At 40.2% G+C, this 23,343-nt stretch overlaps 1 protein-coding gene across 1 annotated transcript in view; it reads left to right on the forward strand.

The window, feature by feature from the left end:
• LOC114492855 (broad substrate specificity ATP-binding cassette transporter ABCG2) overlaps positions 1-23,343 on the forward strand; it is a 70,736-nt gene that overhangs the window by 33,687 nt on the left and 13,706 nt on the right. The window contains exons 10-15 of the mRNA XM_028507431.2: positions 255-344; positions 1,525-1,649; positions 2,892-3,046; positions 5,258-5,347; positions 6,219-6,301; positions 21,077-21,241. Of these exons, the coding sequence (XP_028363232.1) occupies positions 255-344; positions 1,525-1,649; positions 2,892-3,046; positions 5,258-5,347; positions 6,219-6,301; positions 21,077-21,224 (691 nt within the window). The 3' untranslated portion in view covers positions 21,225-21,241. The remainder of the gene's footprint in view (positions 1-254; positions 345-1,524; positions 1,650-2,891; positions 3,047-5,257; positions 5,348-6,218; positions 6,302-21,076; positions 21,242-23,343) is intronic.

A 23,343-nucleotide genomic window follows, 5' to 3' on the forward strand; every position in this document is an offset into this window, starting at 1 on the left:
CTATAGGAGACAGTTCAATCCATGGCAATGCAGGACTGTTAATTTCAACCTGTGTCATATGGAGTCCGGGACCCCACTGGGGAGACTCTGGGGGGAGACCTGAGTGGGGTTATACTTCCCTCCCCTCACTATTTTAACGTGAACACTTGTTCAATGTCATAAGATATCACTTGAGGAAAGAGTTTTGCAGGTAGAAGATTGATCTAAGAATGCTTGATTGATTGCAGTGCTTTTGTTCTCTTCTCTCATTGCAGAGCTGGGGTGCTCTTCTTCCTGACGACCAACCAGTGCTTCTCCAGTGTGTCATCTGTGGAGCTCTTCGTGGTTGAGAAGAAGCTCTTTATGTGAGCATGTCTCTGTTCCAGGAATGAGGCTGTCCAGTGTCAGGGTTATTGGTCAGACCAGTCACATACTGAAATGGGCCACAGATTGGTTCCTGGGGATTACTAGGGATCATCGAGAAAAAGCAGCCAGGTCTGGGAGGGGAATCATGAGCATAAGGGGCCTGTGACCCAGGCAAAAGGAGTTTCAAGATTAGGGCATAGCCTCAAATGCTAATGGTACAGAGAATGGAAGCAATAGAGGCTGAAGAGGAACTTTTGTTGTAGCAACTAAGAAATCGTGATGGCCTTCACATGAAAAAGTTTTGGGACTTGGTAGACAAAAAGAACCAGGTTAAACACTAAACTGAAAGTGAGGATGTAAAGGTGACAGAGAATATAGAGCAAGCTTATTCCTCAATGGAGGGGAGAATGGAAAGAGCCAGAAGGAAGTGTGAAATAAAGTGCAGGCTGGTTTGGTTCCCATGTTTTTCAAAGTTGGAAGAGATTTTCCCATATGTGCATGCTTGAGGGAAGGAATCATTACAGAGGGAGAGAAAGAGGACATTGGTGCAGGAGTTTGGAGTCAGTCACAGGAGGAGGATATCAGGAAAAGGAGGATCTAGGTCCTCACTGGGGAGCAAACAGGATGTGATAGCTGACAGGGTCCACAGTTGGGAGGCAGGACCACTGAGGGAAGACGTGCCACGTTGTTTTTCCATCACGGGAATGGAAGAAGTGAAAGGGGCTTAGTGTTTCGGGGCTGCACTGGGGGATGTCGGGAATAGCACCACCTTCATAATCAGAAGTGGGAGAAAGCAAAGTCCCTGGTGACCACTGAGATCAGCTACAGAGTGCTGCCTTTCAGGGAAATCCAGTGTTGGAGGGGAGGGAAGAGATTTAGAATATGTTCACCTGGAGTGGAAATTCTGAGGGCAAAGTGGGCGGCCTTAGGAGGGAATTCTACAATGAGAAGAGGGGTCATCGCACAGAGCAGGTTGGGAATGATGTGTCAGGGGAGGCGAGGCCCTGAGATGGTGCCTGATGCTGATTGGGTGAGGGTGGTGGGTTAACCTGGGGGATGTGGAAGCTATAGTTGTTAGACCCCTGGTGGCAGCAGATCTATGGAGCAAGTGGCTTAATCACTGGGTCTGTGCCTTCCTAAACTCACATGGGATTTGTGGTGTGAATTTTTGTCTTTTAGGCATGAATATATCAGTGGATACTACAGAGTGTCATCTTATTTCTTTGGGAAACTGTTATCTGATTTACTACCCATGAGGATGTTACCAAGTATTATATTTACTTGTATAACCTACTTCTTGTTAGGTAAGCAATAAGAAAGTAAGTGCCTGTCTGTAATGTTGGATATGAGGGGAAGCTGATTTCTTTTTGCAAGAATGGTTTTGGTTCTCGAAACTATAAAACAAACCATGAGATAAGGAAGTGTCTGTCTATTGTGTATACTCTGAAATAACTATTCTCTGAGTACATTTATAGCAAGACTTTTCCCACACTAATGTTTATACCTTTTATAAAATGATATGTTACTCAGTAATGGTTTGTGTCATATACAGACATGCAAAGAATTCATAAGTAATTGAGACTTTGCTGGAGGAGCTGGAGCTGTGATATTTATTACCTATGTATTTATATTCTTATGTGTGTATGTACACACACATATATAAACTGAAAGATAGCAACTTTGGGGGTTTATTGTTTCAGTAAGAATACTTTTTTTAGAGCATGAAGATTCATGGGTGCATTCATGGGTGCATTGTGTTAATGATTCTCCCCAGGCTCTCTGCCTTGGAATTTACATATATTTCACTGTGTACACATACATGGACACTAATAATATACATATTTTTGAGAAAGCACCATAGGAGAAGGCACACTGATTGAGTTTCAACTTCCATTTTACAAATGATGGATGTGTCTTAAAGAATTAGGCACACAGCCCGGATCATCAGGCTCCTGACTAGTGTCCCTATGTCTGTCCCAAACTCTTCAGAGTGTGTGACCCGGAATGGTGCCCACTATAGTTTAGAAGGTGTTTCCTGAATCCCCAGGTCTGTGGTACTTTGTCTGAGAGACCTGAGTTCTGCAACCCTCCCTCAGACAGTGGAACTGCTGGGAGGTTGCATCATCCTGATATTCCCAGTTTCCTCACTCCCACAGTTAGAGCAAACAGTGAGTACTGTGGGGCTGTCTGGGTGAAAAGTATGTGCTCTTGACAAGTTCCCTTCTCAGAGAGAAGGCAGCAGAAGTCCGGCCAATGTGTTGCCTCCAGCCCTCGTCCCAGGCTCTCAGCAATTGTTAGTAATCACACAACAAGGAGCACAGGTGTTACGTGAACAAGTGCTTATACAGTAGTGTAAAAAAGAAAACTGAATGATAACTCTATGTGGTCATGCGAGGGGACAATGAAATCCGTGACTCAGGGTGGTTGGATAAAGGGTGGATTTTTCATTCTGGTGATTGTTTCTTAAAATATTTGCACAATAAACAATGAATCCCAGATACACAGTGACCTAGGTGGTTGAATTAACCCCCTCTTTTCTTCCTAAGGATTGAAGCCAGTGGTGGAGTCCTTCTTCATCATGATGTTTACCCTTATGATGGTGGCTTATGCGGCCAGTGCTATGGCTCTGGCCATAGCAGCAGGTCAGAGTGTGGTGTCCGTAGCAACACTTCTCATGACCATCTGCTTTGTGTTTATGATGGTGAGTGGGAACTGTGCTTCTCTGAGAAGTCATTATTTCCCCTCTTTCATCCCGGCAAGTTCACCTGTGAGGTAAAACTTGCTTTGAGGATCCTTTCAATGGGACTCTTAGCTTTAAGGAAGCCATCTATTAAAAGATGGCTTATATTAGAGAGTGTACCAGCTTCTTCTCTACCTTACCCAGCCTTTTTGCTACTGTTCTAATTTGATTACTATAGCTTTAGTTAACATCTTGTTACATGTGAGAATTTCAAAGATGCTTCTTGGTGGCCTACAGTGAAACCTTGGTGACTGGGAACTTCAAAATCAGAAATATTTCAACTGAAAGATTCCCTCATGGAAATGACAGGTTAGTTGCCTGACTTCCATGCTGGGGTTGGAGAACTGCTGGCTTATTTACCCAGCAGGTGAGATGGTTTGTTTTGATCAAATACTTTCCCAGAGAAAGGCTGAGCTCCACAGGAGGCAGAACAGTATGTGGCTTGGGTGACTATCTTGGTTCCTCCTATATTATGAAATGAACCGTTTTAAAAATAGTGAAATATTCCAAAGTCCACACAGCACTAGGTCCCCTCCTTTCTGGGTTCTTGACATTTGCTTATATCAATATATTTCCTATTACTTTTTTTTTTACAGTTACTTAGTACTAATCTTACATGTCCCTAACTTTTGCACACATGTAGATTAACAGGTGAAGGAAAGCAGTTAGCACTGTGATTTTCAACTGGGGTGCTGCAAGAAATTTTAAAGCGTGTAGTACTGGACTATTTAGTTAAGGGACTGACCTCTTTTCCCTTAAATTGTCAAATAAGAAAATGACAACTGCCAATATAACAATTATTGTGTGCTGTGAATGTATCAAAATTATACCTATTTTTGTCAGACTGACAAAAAATATATATCGTGATGTGCTACAGAATTTTAGTAATTAGTTTATGTGTGCCATGAACTGAAAAATGTTGAAAGTCACTGAGTTAGCACATTTCCCATTCTGCATCAAGTATACTGGAACTCTTAGCCTATTTACTTAATATACATGTTGTTTCCATAGATGTCTTAAAGGTTTTAAATAGCACACTATTTTATTTTTATTCTTTTTAAATTTATTGACTCTAGAGGGAGAGGAAGGAAGAGAGAGAAACACTGACTTGTTTCACTTGTATATGTATTCATTGGTTCCTTGTTGTATGTGTCCTGACCAGAGACTGAACTCAATCTTGGTGTATCAGGATGACATTCTAACCAACTGAGCTACTCAGCAGGGCTGTGAATAGCATACTTTTGCTATTGGAAACTAACAATTTGTAAACATTATTGAAAAACTGATAAATCTTATATGAATTTCATATAATGTCATCCTATAAATTAAGTGTCCTTCAATACATAAAATGTTTTGTTTGGTATTTTAGATGCACTGATTTGTTATTATTATTTGGGTTTAAAACCAGACATAAAACCATATTTTCCTGAAAGATGTTATATGGTTAACACTTGGTCTGATCAAGTTAAAAAATATGTAGTCACACCAGCATCATTGTCATTGCTATGCCCACCCTAGTATCCTGAGGGCCAGTTAGGGGGCCTTTTGTAGGAACCTCCTCTCACGTAGCCTCCTCTTGCTGGAGTGGTCCTTCCTGGGCTCTCCATGGCAATGCTGCTTTTGGTCACTTTAAATTAAGGTATCGTCCACATGTTATGCTGCAGTTTGCCACATTATGTCTAGGCTTTGGGTCATTTTAACTATGAACCCCAAGTTATTCCTACAGTCATGCGAAGATAGAACACAAACCCTTGTCAGTAACACCACCTACCGTGTTGTGGAAGCATAGAGGGGCGTGGGGTGCTCAGGATGCGTTCTGCATGTCTGTTGGTGGGAACGTGTAGTGCTTGCAGTGTTAGAACAGTCAGGACTATGGACCTTCCACTGGGTGCTGTTACAGACAAGGGAAAAGCCTTGACAATTAAGGATCTTCTGATTAAATGAAATATGGATATATTGTCATTCCTTTTAAACCACAAACAGTGTCAGCTGTAGAGAGGAATACATATGCAGAGAGGATGCAGTAAGTCTTTGGAGTAGTGGGAGGAATTTCAAGAAAGAGTTGGCCTTAGCAGAAATGTTTATAAGGTTGTAGGGACTTAAAGAGGGGAACCTCCAGAATTCTTCATGAAATCACTCCACCAGTTCTGATGTTGCATTTGCTCTCTGTAGATTTTTTCAGGGCTGTTGGTCAACCTCCGGACCATTGTGCCTTGGCTCTCGTGGCTTCAGTACCTGAGTATTCCTCGATATGGCTATGCAGTAAGTTCTCCTCTCCTATCCCTGTGACTAGGCTACTGTTCCCACACTAGGGGCAATCAGAGTAAAGCCTGACCATCTCATGTCCCCAGACATGAGCTGTGGAGGTCTCCCAGGAATTTCCTTTCAGGAGCAGTGAAAAAGGACAGTTTCCTGTTAAGCCTTGGGTGAACTTGGCTTTCCAGTCACACTGTTGTGTGAGGGAGGTGAAGGGTGGGGAGGTACAGTTAAGGAGGAAGATTGACGAATTGATGTAAAAAATATAGTTGGTTTCAGTTCAGTAAGAAAATACATGAGAAGATGGGCATCTAAATTACATATTTTTTTCTACACTACATATTTTATATTGCAAAGGGAATTAGATAAACCAAGACCACTTCATGTTCACAGCCATTATTGGCTTTAGAATCCAGTCAACTCCAGTGCAAACTGTGTCTTAGTGTAGTATAAGTGAGTTTCAACTCCCAAGAATTACAACTGGTTTTGATTAAAACAATAAAGAACAATACAAAAGATGTTACCATAAATTAACAATAATCATTGATTGCCATTGTATCATTTTAATTATAGTGTTTGGGGTTGTAACATTGGGAAGAGAGGATGAAGGTGCTATGGGGTAAGGTAGCCAGAGGTCTTCCTTCCTTGAGAAATACATTATTTCCTGTGTATTCGAAGCAAAGTTCCAACCAAAGCCTGTTGAGTGTCAGGAACAATCATTTTAATTGCTCTGGTGTGACGAAGACTGTGAATGTCAAAATTGTATTGTTTTCAGAAATAACTATAAAGATTAAAGTATGAGTGCAATTGTGATAATTCTTTAGAAATTTTTTGAAATTTAAACTGTTTACCTTGCCTGTTCCCCCTTATGTTATAGGCTTTGCAGTATAATGAATTTTTGGGACAAAACTTCTGCCCAGGATTCAATGTAACAGCAAACAATACCTGCAGCTTTGCAATGTAAGTTTGTTTTCAGCGTCAGTATGGATTTGCTTAATGTGTGGCCAGACAGAGAAATGCCACTGGGCTTACCTTATGAGTCCTTTCAGGGACACTGACTTCTCTGAGCCTAAAGGGTCTTATCTGTAAAGTGAGTTGTGCACTGAGGCATGTGAAAGTACAACACCTAGTCTACTATGGTCAAAATTGTATTTAAGTGGGAAAAATATTTCTTATGTGCTGTTTGTTTAGGGACTTTTAAAAGATCTTTTTGCTCTTTTGCTTGTGAGTATGAGATTTCATTTTCAGAACATTTGCTTTTGTGATTATCTACATTGTGATATCTACAGTATCTACATTGGGGGATTATGTGAAGTGTATGGGTCCATCAATTTGTGGCTTCCTGTGAGCCCAACCCATGGCCAGGAGTAAGGGCCAGAGGGCAGCAGAATTGGAAAGACAGTGAATATTTTCCTGCCACCATCATGGCACTTGTTTCTTGCTCCTGCACTTAAGAGACATCATGAAATCAAAGTATGCATAGGTTTTGGTTTTATTTCTTAAAGTGACTTAGACTACTGCCAATGGAAGAAGTATCCTCCACAGAAATTAACACATGTTTTAGTAAGCTTAAAAGAAATCCCCTTTTTGGCATTATGTCAATAAAACAGAAATGCAGATTTTAATAAAATTAGATAATCCTTTTTAAGAATTAAATGACACTTTCTCCTTTTTTACCTTTTTTAAATTGTTGTTCAATTATAGTGGTCCCAATATTTTCCCTGTTGCTCTCCCCTGCTTTGCCCACCCCTGTCCAATTCCCACAGTCAATGTCTACCCTGTTGTCCATGTCCATGAGTCCTTTATACATGTTCCTTGACTTGCCCCTTCCCCTTCTTTCCCCTACTATGCCCCTGCCCCTCTGGTCACTGTCAGATTGTTCATTATTTCCATGTCTCTGGTTCATTTTGCTCACTTGTTTGTTCTGCCGATTAAGTTCTACTTATAGGTGAGATCATATGGTATTTGTATTTCACCTCCTGGCTTATCTCACTTAGCATAATACTCTCAGGTTCTACCCATGTTGTCACAAAGGATAGGAGTTTCTCCTTCTTTCTTTCTGTTGCATAGTATTCCATTGTGTAAATGCACCACAGTTTTTTGATCCACTCAATTACTGATGGGCACTTATGCTGTTCCCAGCCCTTGGCTATTGTAAATAATGTTGCTATGAATATTGACGTACTTAGGCTCTTCTAAATTGGTGTTTCAGAATTCTTAGGGTATAATCCCAGCTGTGGGATCACTGGATCAAAAGGCAGTTCCATTTTTAGTTTTTTGAGGAAATTTCATACTGTTTTCCACAGTGGCTCACCAGTCTGCATTCCCACCAACAGTGCAGTAGGGTTCCCTTTTCTCCACATCCTTGCCAGTACCTGTTGTTTGTTGATTTGTTATAGATGGCCATTCTGACTAGTGTGAAGTGTTATCTCATTCTGGTTTCAATTTCCTTGTCTTTGTTGGCTAGTGATGCTGAGCATACTTTTATATGTCTCTGGGCCCTCTGTATGTCCTCCTTGGAGAAGTGTCTGCTCAGGCCCTTTGCCCATTTTTAATTGGACTGTTTGTCTTCCTGGTGTGGAATCGTGTGAGTTCTTTACATATTTTGGATATCAAACCCTTGTCTGAGGTATCATTGGCATATACGTTTTTGCATACGGTTGGTTTCCTTTCCATTTCGTTGATATTTTCTTTAGTTATGCAGAAGCTTCTACTTTGTAGTAGTCCCATTTGTTTGTTCCTTCCTTTATATCCTGTGCCCCAGGGGATATGTCGGCAAAAACATTGCTGCATGGGATATCTGACATTTTACTGCCTATGTTTTCCTCTAGGACTTTTATGGTACCACAATGTACATATTAAGTCTTTTATCCCTTTTGAATTTATTTTGGCACATGGGGTAAGTTGATGGTCTAGTTTATTTATTTATTTATTAGTATAAAGGCTATTTATTGAGTTTTCAAAAAAGCTTTCAATATTGTATTTTGTTTACCATGGAGGTTTAAGCTGTTGAAAATTGACCTCAAAATAGATGTAATTAACTGCTTTTAGTTCTCTCTTTTTAACTGATGCTGAATTGCAGACAAAAAGGTATATGGTAGGGGCTTAATTTTCTAGTTAATTGGATGTTGTTTCTGGGGTTTGTTGTGTTTTTCTAAATATATTTTATTGATTATGCTATTACAGTTGTCCCATTTCCCCCTTCACTCCCCTCCACCCTGTACACCCTCTCCCACCCAAATCCCACCCTTTAGTTATCAATGTGCGGTTGCTGGGGGTCATGGCCTGCAACCCATGCATGTACCCTGACTGGGAATCGAACCTGCGACACTTTGGTTCGCAGCCCACGCTCAATCCACTTATAAGTTCTTTAACTTCTACATTTCCCATACTATTCTTGCCTTCCCCCTGTCTATTTTCTACCTACCATCTATGCTACTTATTCTCTGAACCTTTTCCCCTCTTTCCTCCTCCCACTCCCCTGTTGCTAACCCTCCATGTGATCTCCATTTCTGTGGTTCCATTCCTGTTCTAGTTGTTTGCTTAGTTTCTTTTGGTTTTGCTTTAGGTGTGGTTGTTAATAATTGTGAGTTGGCTGTCCTTTTACTATACAAGTTTTTTTTAATCTTCTTTTCTTAGATAAGTCCCTTTAACATTTCATAAAATAAGGGCTTGGTGATGATGAACTCCTTTAACTTGACCTTATCTGAGAAGCATTTTATCTGCCCTTCCATTCTAAATGAAAGCTTTGCTGGATAGAGTAGTCTGGGATATAGGTCCTTGCCTTTCATGACTTGTAATATTTCTTTCCAGCCCTTTCTTGCCTATAAGGTCTCTTTTGAGAAATCAGCTGACAGTCTGACGGGAGCTCCTTTGTAGGTTACTGTCCCCTTATCTTTTGCTGCTTCTAGGATTCTCTCTTTCATTTTTACCTTGGCTAATGTAATTATGATGTGCCTTGGTGTGTTTCTTCTTGGGTCCAACTTCTTTGGGACTCTCTGAGTTTCCTGGATTTCCTGGAAGTCTATTTCCTTTGCCAGAATGGGGAAGTTCTCCTTTATTATTTGTTCAAATACGCGTTCAATCTGTTGCTTTTCCTCTTTCCCTTCTGGTACCCCTACAATTCGGATGCTGGAATGTTTAAAGATGTCCTGGAGGTTCCTAAGCTTCTCCTCATTTTTTTGAATTCTTATTTCTCCATTCTTTCCTGTTTGGTTGTTTTTTTCTTCGTTCTGGTCAACTCTATTGTTTTGAGTCTCAGTTTCCTTCCCATCACTATTGGTTCTCTGTGCATTCTCCTTCATTTCTTTTATGGTAACCTGCATTTTTTCATGTAATTGGCACCCCAAATCAACCAATTCTGTGAGCTTCCTGATCACCAGTGTTTTGAACTGTGCATCTGATAGATTGGTTCTCTTGGTTGCTTAAAATGATGAGTCCTGGGGCATTGCTCTGTTCTTCTGTTTGAGACATGTCTCTCTCTCTCTCTCTTTTTTTCTTTAGTCTGGTCACTCCTGTTATGGTGAGGGGCAGAGCCTTAGGTGTTCACCAGGGCTGGGCACCCAGTTGCTAGATTGTGATGTTGTATGTGGGGGCAGGGGCAGGGGGGAACTATGGCAGTAGCTCCGTTCTCCTGGGACCTCAGTCCCTTCTCTGGGATCCTGGGTTGCATGCTCTGCCCTGGTCCACAGTCGCTGCCTCACTGGGTCTGCCAGCTGCCGCTTGCGTACTCAGGGTCCACCTGCTGCGATCTTGCGCCCAGTTGCCTTATGCACCCAACTCTTTCCGCTCTCCTCTCGGCCCCTCCTACCAGTCTAGATGAACGGGTCTACTTCAACATTTTGGCTGTCTGACTTCCATTCAGATAAATTTTCTGTACGTTCTGGGTGTTATTCTGGCTCTAAATTGTTATTGTTCTAGTCTTGGTTGTGCATGGAGATATGGTGCATCCACCTGTGCCTCCATCTTACCGGAAGTAGTTTAATTTTTTTTTCATGTCCAACTCTCACAGCACCATTTGTTGAAGAGGCTATTTTTACTCCATTTTATGCTCCTGCCCACTTTGTCAAATATTGATTGACCATAGAGACATGGCTTATGTCTGGGCTTCTCTATTCTGTTCCACTGATCTAAGTATCTGTCCTTATGCCAGTACCAGACTATTTTGATTACAGTGGCCTTGTAATATAATTTGATATCAAGTACTGTGATCCCTCCTACTTTCTTCTTTCTTCTCAAAATTGCTGAGGCTATTCAGGGTCATTTATGGTTCCATATAAATTTTTGTAATGTTCTATATCTGTGAAATATGTCATCGGTATTTTGATAGGGATTGTATTGAATCTATAGATTGCTCTGGGTAGTATGGACATTTTAATGATATTAATTCTTCCTGTCGCTGAACATGGTATATACTTCCAATTATTTGTGTCTTCCTTAATTTCTTTCTTCAGTGTTGTGTAGTTTTCTGAGTATAAGTATTTTACCTCCTTAGTTAGGTTTATTCCTAGGTATTTTATTTTTCTTGTTGCTATATCAAATGGGATTCTTTTCCTGATTTCTGTTTCTAATATTTAATTGTTGGTGTACAAAAATGCCTTTGAATTTTGAATATTGACTTTGTATCCTGCTGTTTTGCCAAATTCACTTATTAGGTCAAGTAATTTTTTGGTGGTGTCTATAGGATTTTCTATGTACACTATCATGTCATCTGCAAACAATGACAGTTTTTCTTCCTCCTTTCCAATTTGGATGCCTTTTATTTCTTTTTATTGTCTGATTGCTGTGCCTAGGACTTCCAACACTATTTTGAATAAGAGTGGTAAAAGTGGGCATCCTTGTCTTGTTCCTGATCTTTGTGGGAAAGCTCTAAGTTTTTGCCCATTGAGTATGATGTTGGCTGTAGGTCTCTCATATATGGCCTTTATTATGTTGAGGAATGCTCCCTCTATTCTCACTTTGCTGAATGTGTGCTGTAAATCATAAATCATAAATGTGTGCTGTACCTTATCAAATGCTTTTTCTGCATCTATTGATATGATCATGTGATTTTTGTTTTTCATTTTATGTTATGTATTGCATTTATTGTTTTGTGAATATTGTTCCATCCTTGCATCCCTGGGATGAATCCCATTTGATCATGGTGTATGATCCTTTTAATGTATTGCTGAATGTAGTCTGCCAATATTTTGTTGAGGATTTTAGCATCTATGATCATCAGTGATATTGGCCTGAAGTTCTCTTTCTTTGTTATGTCTTTATCTGGTTTTGGGATTAGGATGATACTGGCTTCATAAAAAGAGTTTGGGAGTCTTCCATCTTCTTGGATTTTTTGGAATAATCTGTGAAGGATAGAATTTAGCTCTTCCCTAAATGCTTTGTAAAGTTCTCCTGTGAAACCATCTGGTCCAGGGCTTTTGTGTATTGGGAGTTTTTTGATAACTGCATCAATTTCATCAGCTGTTATTGGTCTATTCAGGCTTTCTGCTTCTTCATTCAATTTTGGAAGATTATATTTTTCTAGAAATTTGCCCATTTCACCTAGGTTTTCAAATTTCTTGGCATATAATTCTTTGTAGTGCTTTCTTATAATCCTTTGTATTTCTGTGGTATCAGTTGCAATCTCTCCTCTTTCATTTCTGATTGTGTTTATTTTGGTCCTTTCTCTTTTTTTCTTGATGAGTCTGCTTCAAGGCTTGTCGATTTTGTTTATCTTTTCAAAGAACCAGCTCTTGGATGTATTGATCCTTAGAATTGTGCTTTTAGTCTCTGTGTCATTTAATTCTGCTCTGATCTTGGTTATTTCCTTCCTTCTACTTGCTCTGGGCTGTCTTTATTGTTCTTCTATTTCTTGTAGGTATAGGGTTAGGTCATTTATTCGAAATGTTTCTAACTTTTTTAGGTGGGCCTATATTATCATGAACTTCCCTCTCAGGACTGCCTTTGCTGTGTCCCATAAGTTTTGGATTATTGTGAGTTCACTTTCATTTGTTTCCAGAAACTTTTTGATTTCTTCCCGAATCTCACTATTGACCCATTCATTGTTTAATAGCATGCTATTCAATTTCCATGGGTTTGACTGTTTTTGGGTTCTTTCCTTGAGGTTGGTTTCTAGTTTGAGTCCCTTGTGGTCAGAGAAAATGCTTGATACGATTTCAATTTCCTTGAAGTTTCTTCAGTTTGTTGAGACCCTTCGTGCTTCCTGAACTTGGCGTGACTTTTCTCTTCACCAAGTTAGGCAATTTTTTGTCATTATTTTTTCAAACAGGTTTTCTATCCTTCGTTCCATTTCTTCTTCTTCTGATACTCCTATGATTCAAATGTTGTTACATTTCATGTTGTCCTGAGTTCCCTTAAACTGTCCTCATTCTTTTTGAATCTTTTTCAATTTGTTGCCCTACCTGGGTATTTCTTTCTAACTTGTCTTCCAGCTTGCAGATTCAGTATTCTGCTTCACCCAGCCTTCTTTTAATTCCTTTAGTGTACTTTTAATCAGGTATTATATTCTTCATTTCTCCTGGTTCTTCTTCATAATTTCTATTTTCTTTTTATAGAAGCTGGTGTAGTTCCCACTCAGTTCCTTGTAGTTGTGTCTGAGTTCCTTGAGCACCCTATAACATTGTTTTTTTGAATTCTAAGTCTGACAGGCTTCTTGCCCCAATTTCATTTGCTCTTTTCCTGGGGATTCTTCCATTCCTTTTGACTGGGGCTTCTTTCTTTGTCTCTCCATTTTAGGTAACTCCTTTTGTTTGTTTCTGCATCTCAGGATGCTCTGCTTTGCCTACTTGTCTTTGTAGGATAGGCTTCTGTGGTAGGAGTTCTGTGGGACTCAGTAGTGAAGTCTCTTTGATCTCCTAAAGTGGATGCTCTAGTGTTGCCCTTTATTCAGTTTGTGTGGCCTCTTTTGTTTACTTGGGCTTTGCTTATTGGTGGTTCATTTGTTGGTGGGTTCTTCCCTCCTGCTGGCTGACTAGTAGTCACAACTCCCGCTGCATCTTGTATGCTATTGTACAGGTGTTAGTTAACAAAGCAATATTATCAGAAAACCAAACCCAGTCCAGAAAATAAATATCCTACCACATCAGCAATATCAACAACAATTGAGCAAAAATGAATAAAGTTGGAGAGAGATTAAGAATATTATAGCATAGGAATAAGGGAATATAAAATAACAGAAGGAAGGAAAAGTGATTTTGAGTGTGAAGAGGGAGAAGAAATAATAAGAATAAGTAATAGAAACCAGGCAAAGAAAGGGAGAGAATAAAATTTTAAACATAAGTAATTTAGGGAAGGGCAATGGCAAAAATGGAGTAATAAAAGGGAAGAGTATACAATGAGGTTTGAAGTAAAATTAAAAAGGTATTGAAGCAATGGGGACAAAATTTTAGAAAAACCACAACAGGCTCAATAACAACAACAGCTGAGAGAAGATTAATAAAGGTGGAAAGGGAATAAGAATATTATACAAAAGAAAACAGTTGAACATGAGATGTCTATAGTAAAGAAAAATGATTTTGAGAGGATAGGAGAGGAAAACTAATAAGAGTAAGGAATAGACCCAGGGGTCTAAGATAGGGAGAAAATAAAATAAAATTCCTAATTCATCTGATCAAAGGCAGGGGGATAGTATCCTATGGGATTTGAAGTACAAACAGATAGTGAACAAATAGGAATACCATTGGAGAAGAACAGCAATAATCATGATGTCCTCACCCACCTAGCCACAATTTATAAAGGTGGAAAGGAAATAAGACTATTTATAAGGGCGGGGGGGGGGGAGAATGTGAGCTGACTTAAGGAAGGAAGAATGCTTTTGTGAGGATAGACGGAGGAGAAATAGTAAGAGTAAGGAATAGGAACATGGCATAATGTGGGAGAAAATATAGTTTACAACAACAATAAGAAAGGTCAGGAGAAAGCTGTGGCAGACTCTGGCCAGTAGAGTCTGACTGTTTTGGCTGAAAGAGAAAATAAATGCACAGGATGCAGCAATTCTGTGGAGAAAAAGGGGACATTATGAGGCATTGGGAGATTATTACTCTCTACTGGACGCATCTGAGCCTCGGCCCCCATTATTGAGGTGGTCTGTATCCCCCTTTGTTGGTGAATACAAACCCATGTGCGATGCTGTGGGTGCGATGTGTTCCTGCTGGTTGCTCAGTGTCAGCTGGGCTATCTGGTCTGTCAGCTGATGGGCTTTCATATCCAGGTAGTGGAGCTTGATGTCTGTTTTGTTCATGATAAGACTAACCCTTTTAACTGGAAGCCAGACAGGACCTGTAGGGATGGAAACACACACATACCCTCTTCCCCAAGTTAAGAGGTCTACAAGGCCCTGCCAAGTACCATCTCCCAGAGGATCTCTGTATAGAACCTGAGGATAAGATGATTTTGGTTCTTTCTTCTGAAAATGTCTCTCAATTGGAGTACAGAGTGATTCATCACAGTTTAGAAAATTATAGGTAAACATAGTCAAATTTTCATAAAATAATAAAAATTTTGGGGGGGGGTAGACTCTTAACTCCCCCTTTTTTGTTTTTTAAGAAGATTTTTAAAGGTATGATGCATCCATTCAATAATTGCCTGACCAGTTGGATTGTAAGGTATTCCTGTTTTATGTTGAATATTCCAACGCTGAAGATAGGCTTGAGTAGAATGGACAAGATATCCTGGGCCATTATCAGTTTTAATTTGCTGAGGCCATCCTAAATGACTAAAGGCCTCAAGCCAATGGGCTTGCATATTTTTAGCAGATTCTCCTGTTAAAGCGGATGCATGTAGGGCATCAGAATAAATATTAATAGAAATATGAATGTATTTGAATTTTCTAAAGGGGAAGTAATGAGTGAGATCTGTTCGCCAAATCATCTGAGAACTTAGTCCTCGAGGGTTAACTCCCATGGATGGAGGTGCCTTAGTAAGGGCTTGACAATCAGGGCATTCTTTATTAATTTACTTAGCTTGAGACCAGGGAATATCAAATTGTCTTTGAAGTGCCTGGCTGTTTTGATGAAAAAACTGGTGAGAAGCTACTCCTTGCTGGAAAGCAATAAAGATGCTAACTAAGGCATCTGCCTTATTGTTACCATCCACTAAGGGGCCAGGCAGGCCTGAGTGAGATCGAATATGAGTAATGAAGAGGGGATATTCTACTCAAATATGTTTTAGACAAAAGTGGTTACATGCCAAGGGCCTTTGGTGACTCAGCTGACTAACCATTCCCTCTGGGAGAATAGCCAGTTCTTCCCCAAGGAAACGATCAGTGTTTACAGGTACTGAGTTAAGAAATAATACTTAGTCTTCCATGGAGAAGGGCTAGTTCTCCCCAAGAGATGGTACACTTATATTTTATTTTTACAATAAAAGGTCATGGCTCTGGCATAAAAAAGGAGGATTCTTAATATTTCTTTAACACATCATACCTCCCATCCCACTATAGCATCTTTAGATTGACAAATTTATGAACACATTCATAACTTTTAGAAAGTTTTTTTCTCTACTGGCAAATACATTTACTTTTTGAAAAAAAAATTGTGGTGATTACTGTATTCTGGAATGTGCTCAAAAGTGAGCTGTTTTATTATCTACTGCCCTTGAAAATTTTAGAGAGACTGGAGAAGACGGAGGGAGGATGCTAAGCTTGACACAGCTTGTTCCCAGGACTGAAGCAGTCCCTGGGTCTTCAGAAAGAGGATTCAGAATGGTTAAAAGACACATTTTTTCATTGTTTTTTTTTTCCTGCGTTTTTTACTGTCTGAGGGAAGTGACATCTTTTTCTTTTTTAAAAATAATCAATTTAAATTCTTTCTAGTAGAATCCTTATAATGTAACAACATTAGAGATCTCATTCTACTTACCCAAACCTTCTGAGACTGAGATGTTACTTTTAAAACAGAAATAAAAATAAAACTCAAGCAAACCAGTACTTTCAAATTAAATCCTCTAAAGAAGGGAGTGAGACACTGTCCGTGATCTCACACCACCTGATGCTGTTTCAACTTCTGTCCAAATGACTAAGTCTAAAGATCCCTTATCAGGGAGATATTTAGCAGCTTTAAAAAACTGCTAAATTAGCATAAAACATTGCTCTTGTTCTTGTTAAAAAGTTCCGTTTTTACTTTTGATTTCTGCCCTTTCAGACTCTGCAGGCCGTACTTAAACCCTAGCTAATCAGGTATTGGGGAGTATAGTGTGGTGGGTCAAAAATGTACTGTTGGTGGGAGACAGTCAAGGAGGGCTGCCTAGTATCCAGGGTCCCTAACCCTGCTTATGGGTTTCAGGTTTTTCCCACAAACCTAAGACTGCAAGGGGGGGCTTGAAGTGCCAGGTGACCAACCTTTATGTCGCGCTCCCTGACCGAGCCAAAAGTTAAATTACTGTAATTGAAATTCCCGGTGAGGCCCCTGCATGTCTCAGGGATTGACTCCAGACGTCTCTGCGAGGCCCCTACTCACGTAGGAACGCTCGAGCCGGAGGGAGGAATGCCTCTTATCTTCGGTGCTTCAGTAAGAAGCTGAGACACTCATAAACAATCCTATAACTAACACTGAGTTCTCAAAGCAATCTTCGGAGTCTGGTTGAAACCGAAACACTCATTTACTATCTCCTTTTCTGTTTACAGGCAGGTGAAGGGAAAAGGTAGAATCAAAAGGGCTGCAAAAGGCAGCTTTTAAAGAAAGAATGAGCAGAGGCGCTTGTAAGAAAAAAAAGCTAATTGAAAATTCATTGCTCTCTCTCCCAAGCCTAAAACCTTATTGGGGATTGTGCCGAGGGGGTGGGCTTGTGAGTGTTTTTCTGCAGTGTGCCTCTCATTGTGTGGACTTTTGCTTGCAGTTGGCAGGAAACCTAGTGTTCTTCCCTGACCCACATCCAACTCATCCTGCCACGGGTGGCTTTGTTGTGGCGAACACCCTTGTGGCTTTTAAATGCTTGACCCGAGCCCGTGGGGTGCAGTAATTGCCAGAGAGAGAAAGGCTTCTGCTTACTAAAGAGAGTGCGGTTGCAAGAGAGGGCGACCTTGGAAAAATACCCTTTTTTCCCTAAAATACAACACACCCTACGACCTTGCTGAAAAGCACTTGGGGTCGTTGGCCCTTTCCTGGGCTGTTGTGTGCATTCCAACCATGTTGGTGTGTTGGCCACCATGACGGCTGATATTCTCTACGTCCCTGTTCAAGCACCAGAAGTGGCGGACTCCGGCCAGCAGAGTTCTGCCTTGTTGTGGCTGGAGACGAGAATAAATGCACAGACGACAGCAATCCTGGGGAGAAAAAGGGAATGGCAGGGCTACTCTCTCAAGGAGAGAGTGTCAATGACTGCCTTGGCTACTCCCTCAAGAGGAGAGTGCCTCTACCCTTGCCTAGACAGGTTTTTATTGTTTTTCTTGGTGCTTACATCAGAGAAAGATTTATTATCTATTACATAGAATATTGTTGTCTACATTTTAGGTACAATCAAGGAAATGAAAGTAACATGCAGAGGGGAATGATGGCAAGCTGATTAGCTCTGTCCTTGGATGAATTCACACAGGCTTTGGGAATTACCATGAAGATAGACGATAACATTTATTTTAGACCAGGGTGATGGAGTCTTAGCAAGAGCAAGCCATAACAGTCAGTATGCATTTTCTAGGCCTGATTCCCATGGGAAAACTCGGTTTGAAAGTCTGGCTCCTGCCCACCACTTCGCTTCTGTAGGTTTTCCATACAGAGCTGAGTCACATTTGCCAGACTAAAACAAACCAGTCCCCTACAGAAGGCAAAATGGAATAAGACCAGGGAAGGGTGCTATGTGGGGTTTGACATAATAGTATGAAAAAACATATAATCTGAATAAAAAAGAATAAAAACTAAAAGATCAAGAGTAGTGAGTCAGTTGGAATACAATTGAAGCAAAAGAAGAAATATAAATGACTGTAAAATTAAAAAAGGAAGGGAAGAAAAAAAACATGCAAGTTCTGAGGAAGAGTAAGGTGAAATTCATCTCAGCTGTTGGTGTTCACCTTCGGATTTCTTTCTGGATTTGTCTGTTTTTTTATCAGCTCAGGCTCCCAGAATGGGTCGTCCAACTTCTGACATCACCTGTGTCTTCTTCACCTGCCCTTAGAGGGAGCTTCTGTCTCGATTGAGAGGGTGGGGCATCTGTGTCTCCCCTGGGAAGCACTGTTCATTCATCTGGAAATATTGTGGGTGCATTCCCCATGCCCCTACACCTCCCAGTTTATTTCCAGTAATGTATAGTTTCTGATTCAGTAATGTCTGTCTCATCAGTGGGGGGTGGGGGTGGGAACAACCTGTCTAAGTGTCAGCTCTCTCCTGCTTGGTGTAGACAGTTACTCTGTGTGTGAGCCATGGCTAGGCAGATCCCTGAATCTCCCTTGCTGTACCACTTTCTGAACTTACTGAATTGTTGGCCTCAGTGAAATAGGGCCCTAGGACCCATTGTATTTTGTCTCTCTGGGAGGAGTTCAAAATGGGCCATTTTAGGCATTCATCTTGTCTTTCTCCTGTGGAAATGCCCCCTGCAAGAGGTGGAGGCTGGGTTCAACCTTCCATTACCAGAGGTTCTGCCAAGGAAGGGGTTCCAGTCTGGCCTCAGATAATCTCAGGTGCAGTTCCCAGCCCAACGCCCTCACAGCACACAGGGGCTCACTCTCTCCACTCTGCACAGCTGTGCCAGGCTGGCGCTGAGAAACCATCTTGCTTTGTACCCCTTTGATCAATCCACCCAGCTCTGTTGAGTGGGAGCAAATTGTGCCCACTGTCCTCCCTCCTTGTTGGCAGGTCAGCTACATGCATGGGGTCCCTGCCCAGCACCCCTCAGCTCCTCTTTTAATAAAGTCTCTCTGTGTGCTCCCACTACTCCACATCTCCAGAAAGTCAAGAGTCTATTGCAATCACAGACAACTGTGGCCCTCCTCCCACACCAGATCCAGGTGCAGACAGTATATCTCACACTCTGGAACTCTCCTGGTTGTCATCCACCACTGCAGCTACATGTATGCCTCTAGCTGTGTGTGTGTATAGCATGGTTCTCCCTGATGACTTTGAGTATCCAAATAGCTCCCAGCCTGGGTCTGTGGATTCTCTACCCTGGGAGGGGAGGGAGCTGCTAGGATGCTATCTCTGGGCAGGCTCTCTACAAATGCAAGTGCCACAGATGCAAGTGCCATGGATGCTGGCACTATGGCTGTTGGTGCCATGCCCAAGGGCTTTCTCCATCCATCTATAAAACCTCCTTACTACTCGTTTTGAAGCATCTTCTGTACTCTTTGGCTTCCAGACTTCATACAGGCTAAGGTTCCACTGACTGTCCACTTTATTTTTTGGAAGATCAGCTAAGTGTCCAAGTTGGGTGCAAGAGCAAGTGGACTTATCTCCCACCTACCTGGCTGCCATCTTCAGAATCTAAATGAAAATTTTTTTTCTGATGATTATTAATGGTTTGATTTTGATACATTAATTAATGAAAGAAAAGAGGATGCTGGTATTCTAAATCTCATGATCATTCAAATAGAACAGAAATAATTCTGAATAATGGCACAAATTGCTGTTCTGAAGTGTGGATGGATTTTGAACAACACAGGTTAGAACAGCGTGGATCCGCTTATACGAGGATTTTTTTTTCAGTAAATACTTTAAATCTATTTTCTCTTTTTTATAGTCTTAACATATTCTTTTTTAGCTTACCTTATTGTAAGAATACAGCATATAATACATGTAACATATAAAATATGTGTTAATTGACTATGTTATTAGTAGGCTTGCATGAATAGTAGGCTATAGGTAATTAAATTTTGGGGGAGTCAGAAGTTACACATGGATTTTTGACTGTGCATGCAACTTAGCACCCCAACCCGACATTTTTCAAGGGTCAATTATTTTGCCAGGAAACCTCTAGGGTAGGAGGAGAAGGTTTTTAATTCTGCCTACGCCCTTTAATTTTGATTTGAGTATGACATTTTTCTGGAGCTGCTAAATTCCATGAGTCATATGAAAATGGTACCAGACACTCATTTCAGCTGTGCCAGTTATTTTCAGTACCAGGTGCTGACCTAACCCGAGTTGGGGCTCCTCCACCCTGCTCTACTCCTGCTCCCCCTCACAATAGGCCTGCTCCTCCCAGCCTTGGCTCAAGAGCTGACAGGGAGCAGCTGTCAGGAAACCCTTCCTCACCTGTTTTTCTAGGTTTAGATTTCTCAGCTTGCATTTCTTTTGTATGGCTGATTCGTGGGTAATGAGTTCTGTTAAGAGCTTCGATGGAGTTGGTAAGGGCCTTAGGTGTCACCTGTCAAAGCTGAGGTTTTCCTCTTTGGGAGTAAGTGGAAAATTAAGTTTTAGCACTGAGTAAGTGCTAAATGTCTCTGCCTTTTGAAGGGAGCAGCATCATAGATTTGTAAACAAATGAATCTGGAGAGGACAGCACCTTGGTTCAAAGTGTGAGTCTGTGAACTTGGCCAAGTTCCTTAAACCTTAGTCTCTTTATCTCTTAAATGTGTATAATATGCACCCTATTGAGTTGCTTTGAGGATTAACTAAACTGTTATAAGCAGGTTGCTTAGCACAGTATCTAGTAGAATTGTACACACTCTTTAACTGTTAACTATTATGTATGAAGGGATAGTTATTTAAGACTTAGTAACGCACAGGGTTCTTTAACTGAGGAACAGCAAAAACAATGAGTAAAATTGGACAGATGTGGAAAATGAAGTTATATTCTTTTTTTGTTTCATTTCAGATGTACTGGAGAAGAATTCTTGGTAAATCAGGGCATCGACCTTTCATCTTGGGGCCTGTGGCAGAATCATGTAGCCTTGGCATGTATGATTGTCATCTTCCTTACAATTGCTTACCTGAAGTTACTATTTCTTAAAAAATTTACATAAATTTCTTTCTAATTTATGTGATCTCTACTCATTAAAAAGGAGTATCTTGATTTATGTATTCATGAAATTTTTGTTGTCTTTTCATTTACCATCATATTATTGTCCAGCTAAAATTATTTCCAACAGAAACCATCATAGAAATCAAAAGGAATTGAATTATACATGAAAGAACCCAAGTTATTATCTAGTGATATTGTGTAACACTTATTAGTTCAAGTAGTCAGACAGTAACCATGAAGAAGAAATCTAGTTAATTAATTGACCTAAAAAAATTGAATTCCAGAATCTCGTGACAAGCCACTAATACCTGTTAGCAGTTTCCTCATCTGTAAACTGCATAGGTGTGCTAGTACCCTCCAGCTTCAATGTGATATGAATCTATGATTTGGCATTATTTAATATGTAAGATTACAAATTTATTGATTCTATATTGGAAGTATGAAATCTGGACTATGTTGGAAAAATCCAGTGTCATTTGTAAAAAAGCCATTATGACACACAAAGCTCTGATAAGCCTTGTAGGGTCAGTAGAACTTACTGAGGTTTCTCTGTAGTAGAATCGGAATGTCTCAGGGGTCTTGGCTGGGCCTTTGGTCCGTAGCTGCAGGGAGCCAGGACCTGGTGACTGACCCTTCCTGGGGCTGTTCAGTGTTTACGTGCATGAGATTACCTGGTGCCTTTGCGCCCTGCCAGCCCTCATGCATCAGTATCTCCAGGGCTCTCCATAAAGAACAGTACATGACAGGATTTGGTAATTTCCAATATCCTTCCCAGCTCTGAAAATAGACTTTGATGTAATAACTGTTATAACTGATCCTATCCAGGTTTTCTTCTTCCCTCATACATATCTCATTTATTCACATTTTCTCTTCATTCTAACCTTTACCAGTAATAGGGAAGTGCTTTTTAACTTCTTTTTTATTGAAGGGCTGTGTAGGGAAAAGTATAGTTCGGAGGGTTGTAATAAAAGTAACACCGTGTACACCCACCAAAGTAGACATTACAGCGCAGGGAAGCCCCTCGTGCCTCTCTCCCAGTCACTCCTTCCCCACTTCTCTCTGGGATGTTGTGTCTCAGATACTCCCCTCTGTAGTTATCGTCAGGCCATCACTGCAGCTCAGCTTTGTGTCCTGTGTGCATAGGTATATCCTTAGTGAAGTTCCCCTTCCTCCTTGTAATAAACTCTAATTTGGGAATATATTGAAATTTACAGAAGAGTCACACAGGCAGTGTGGGAAGTTCCCATATATGCTTTGCCAAGTTTCTCCTAATGTTAGCATTTTATATACCATGGTATATGTCAAAACTAAGAAATTAACACTGGTGCATTACTGTAAATTAAATCATGGACTTTACTCAGATTTTACCACTTTTCTACTCTTTTATTGTCCTAAGATCCAGTTCAGGAGATCACACTGTATTTAGTCCCTGCTTTAAAAGTAAATACTTTTAAGAATTATAGGAATTAAGTGTGCTGAGGTTCACCAGAGTGAAGACCCCAGTGACTGGTCATTTTGGAGAATCATTTAGCATCAGCATGTGCCCTCATCAGTCAAGTGTCACAGCAACATATATATTTTATATATATCTATTTTATACATATAGATACATATATTTCCTGTCTTTATATATATGTATATATACATAAATGTGTATATATGTGTATATATATAAAATTCCCTGTACCTTTATATATATATTTATATATATATACCCTGTACCTTTATATATATATGTATTTATTATATATATATTATTTTATATATATATATAATAAAAAATTTTACTTATTGATTTGAGAGAGGCAGGAAGGGGAGACTGATTTGTTGCTCCACTTATTTATTCATTCACTGGTTGCTTCTTGTATGCCCCCTGACCAGAGATCAAACCTACCAACCATGGCTTACTGACACAACGCTCCAACCACCTGAGCAACACTGCTAGGGACATGGCATTATATTTTTATCTTTGGACTTTAAGGAGCAGTTTTGTCATTTTTTATGATATTTAACTTAAGCATCATGTTGTAACATTATCACACTCTCTTTTTATCTGGTTATTAACATCAGGGTTAATCATTTTTTCAGTTCTTGGTAGTTCTTTCTTTTTACACAACCCA

Source organism: Phyllostomus discolor, chromosome 1 (genome assembly GCF_004126475.2).
Source record: "Phyllostomus discolor isolate MPI-MPIP mPhyDis1 chromosome 1, mPhyDis1.pri.v3, whole genome shotgun sequence".
Taxonomy (NCBI): Eukaryota; Metazoa; Chordata; class Mammalia; order Chiroptera; family Phyllostomidae; genus Phyllostomus; species Phyllostomus discolor.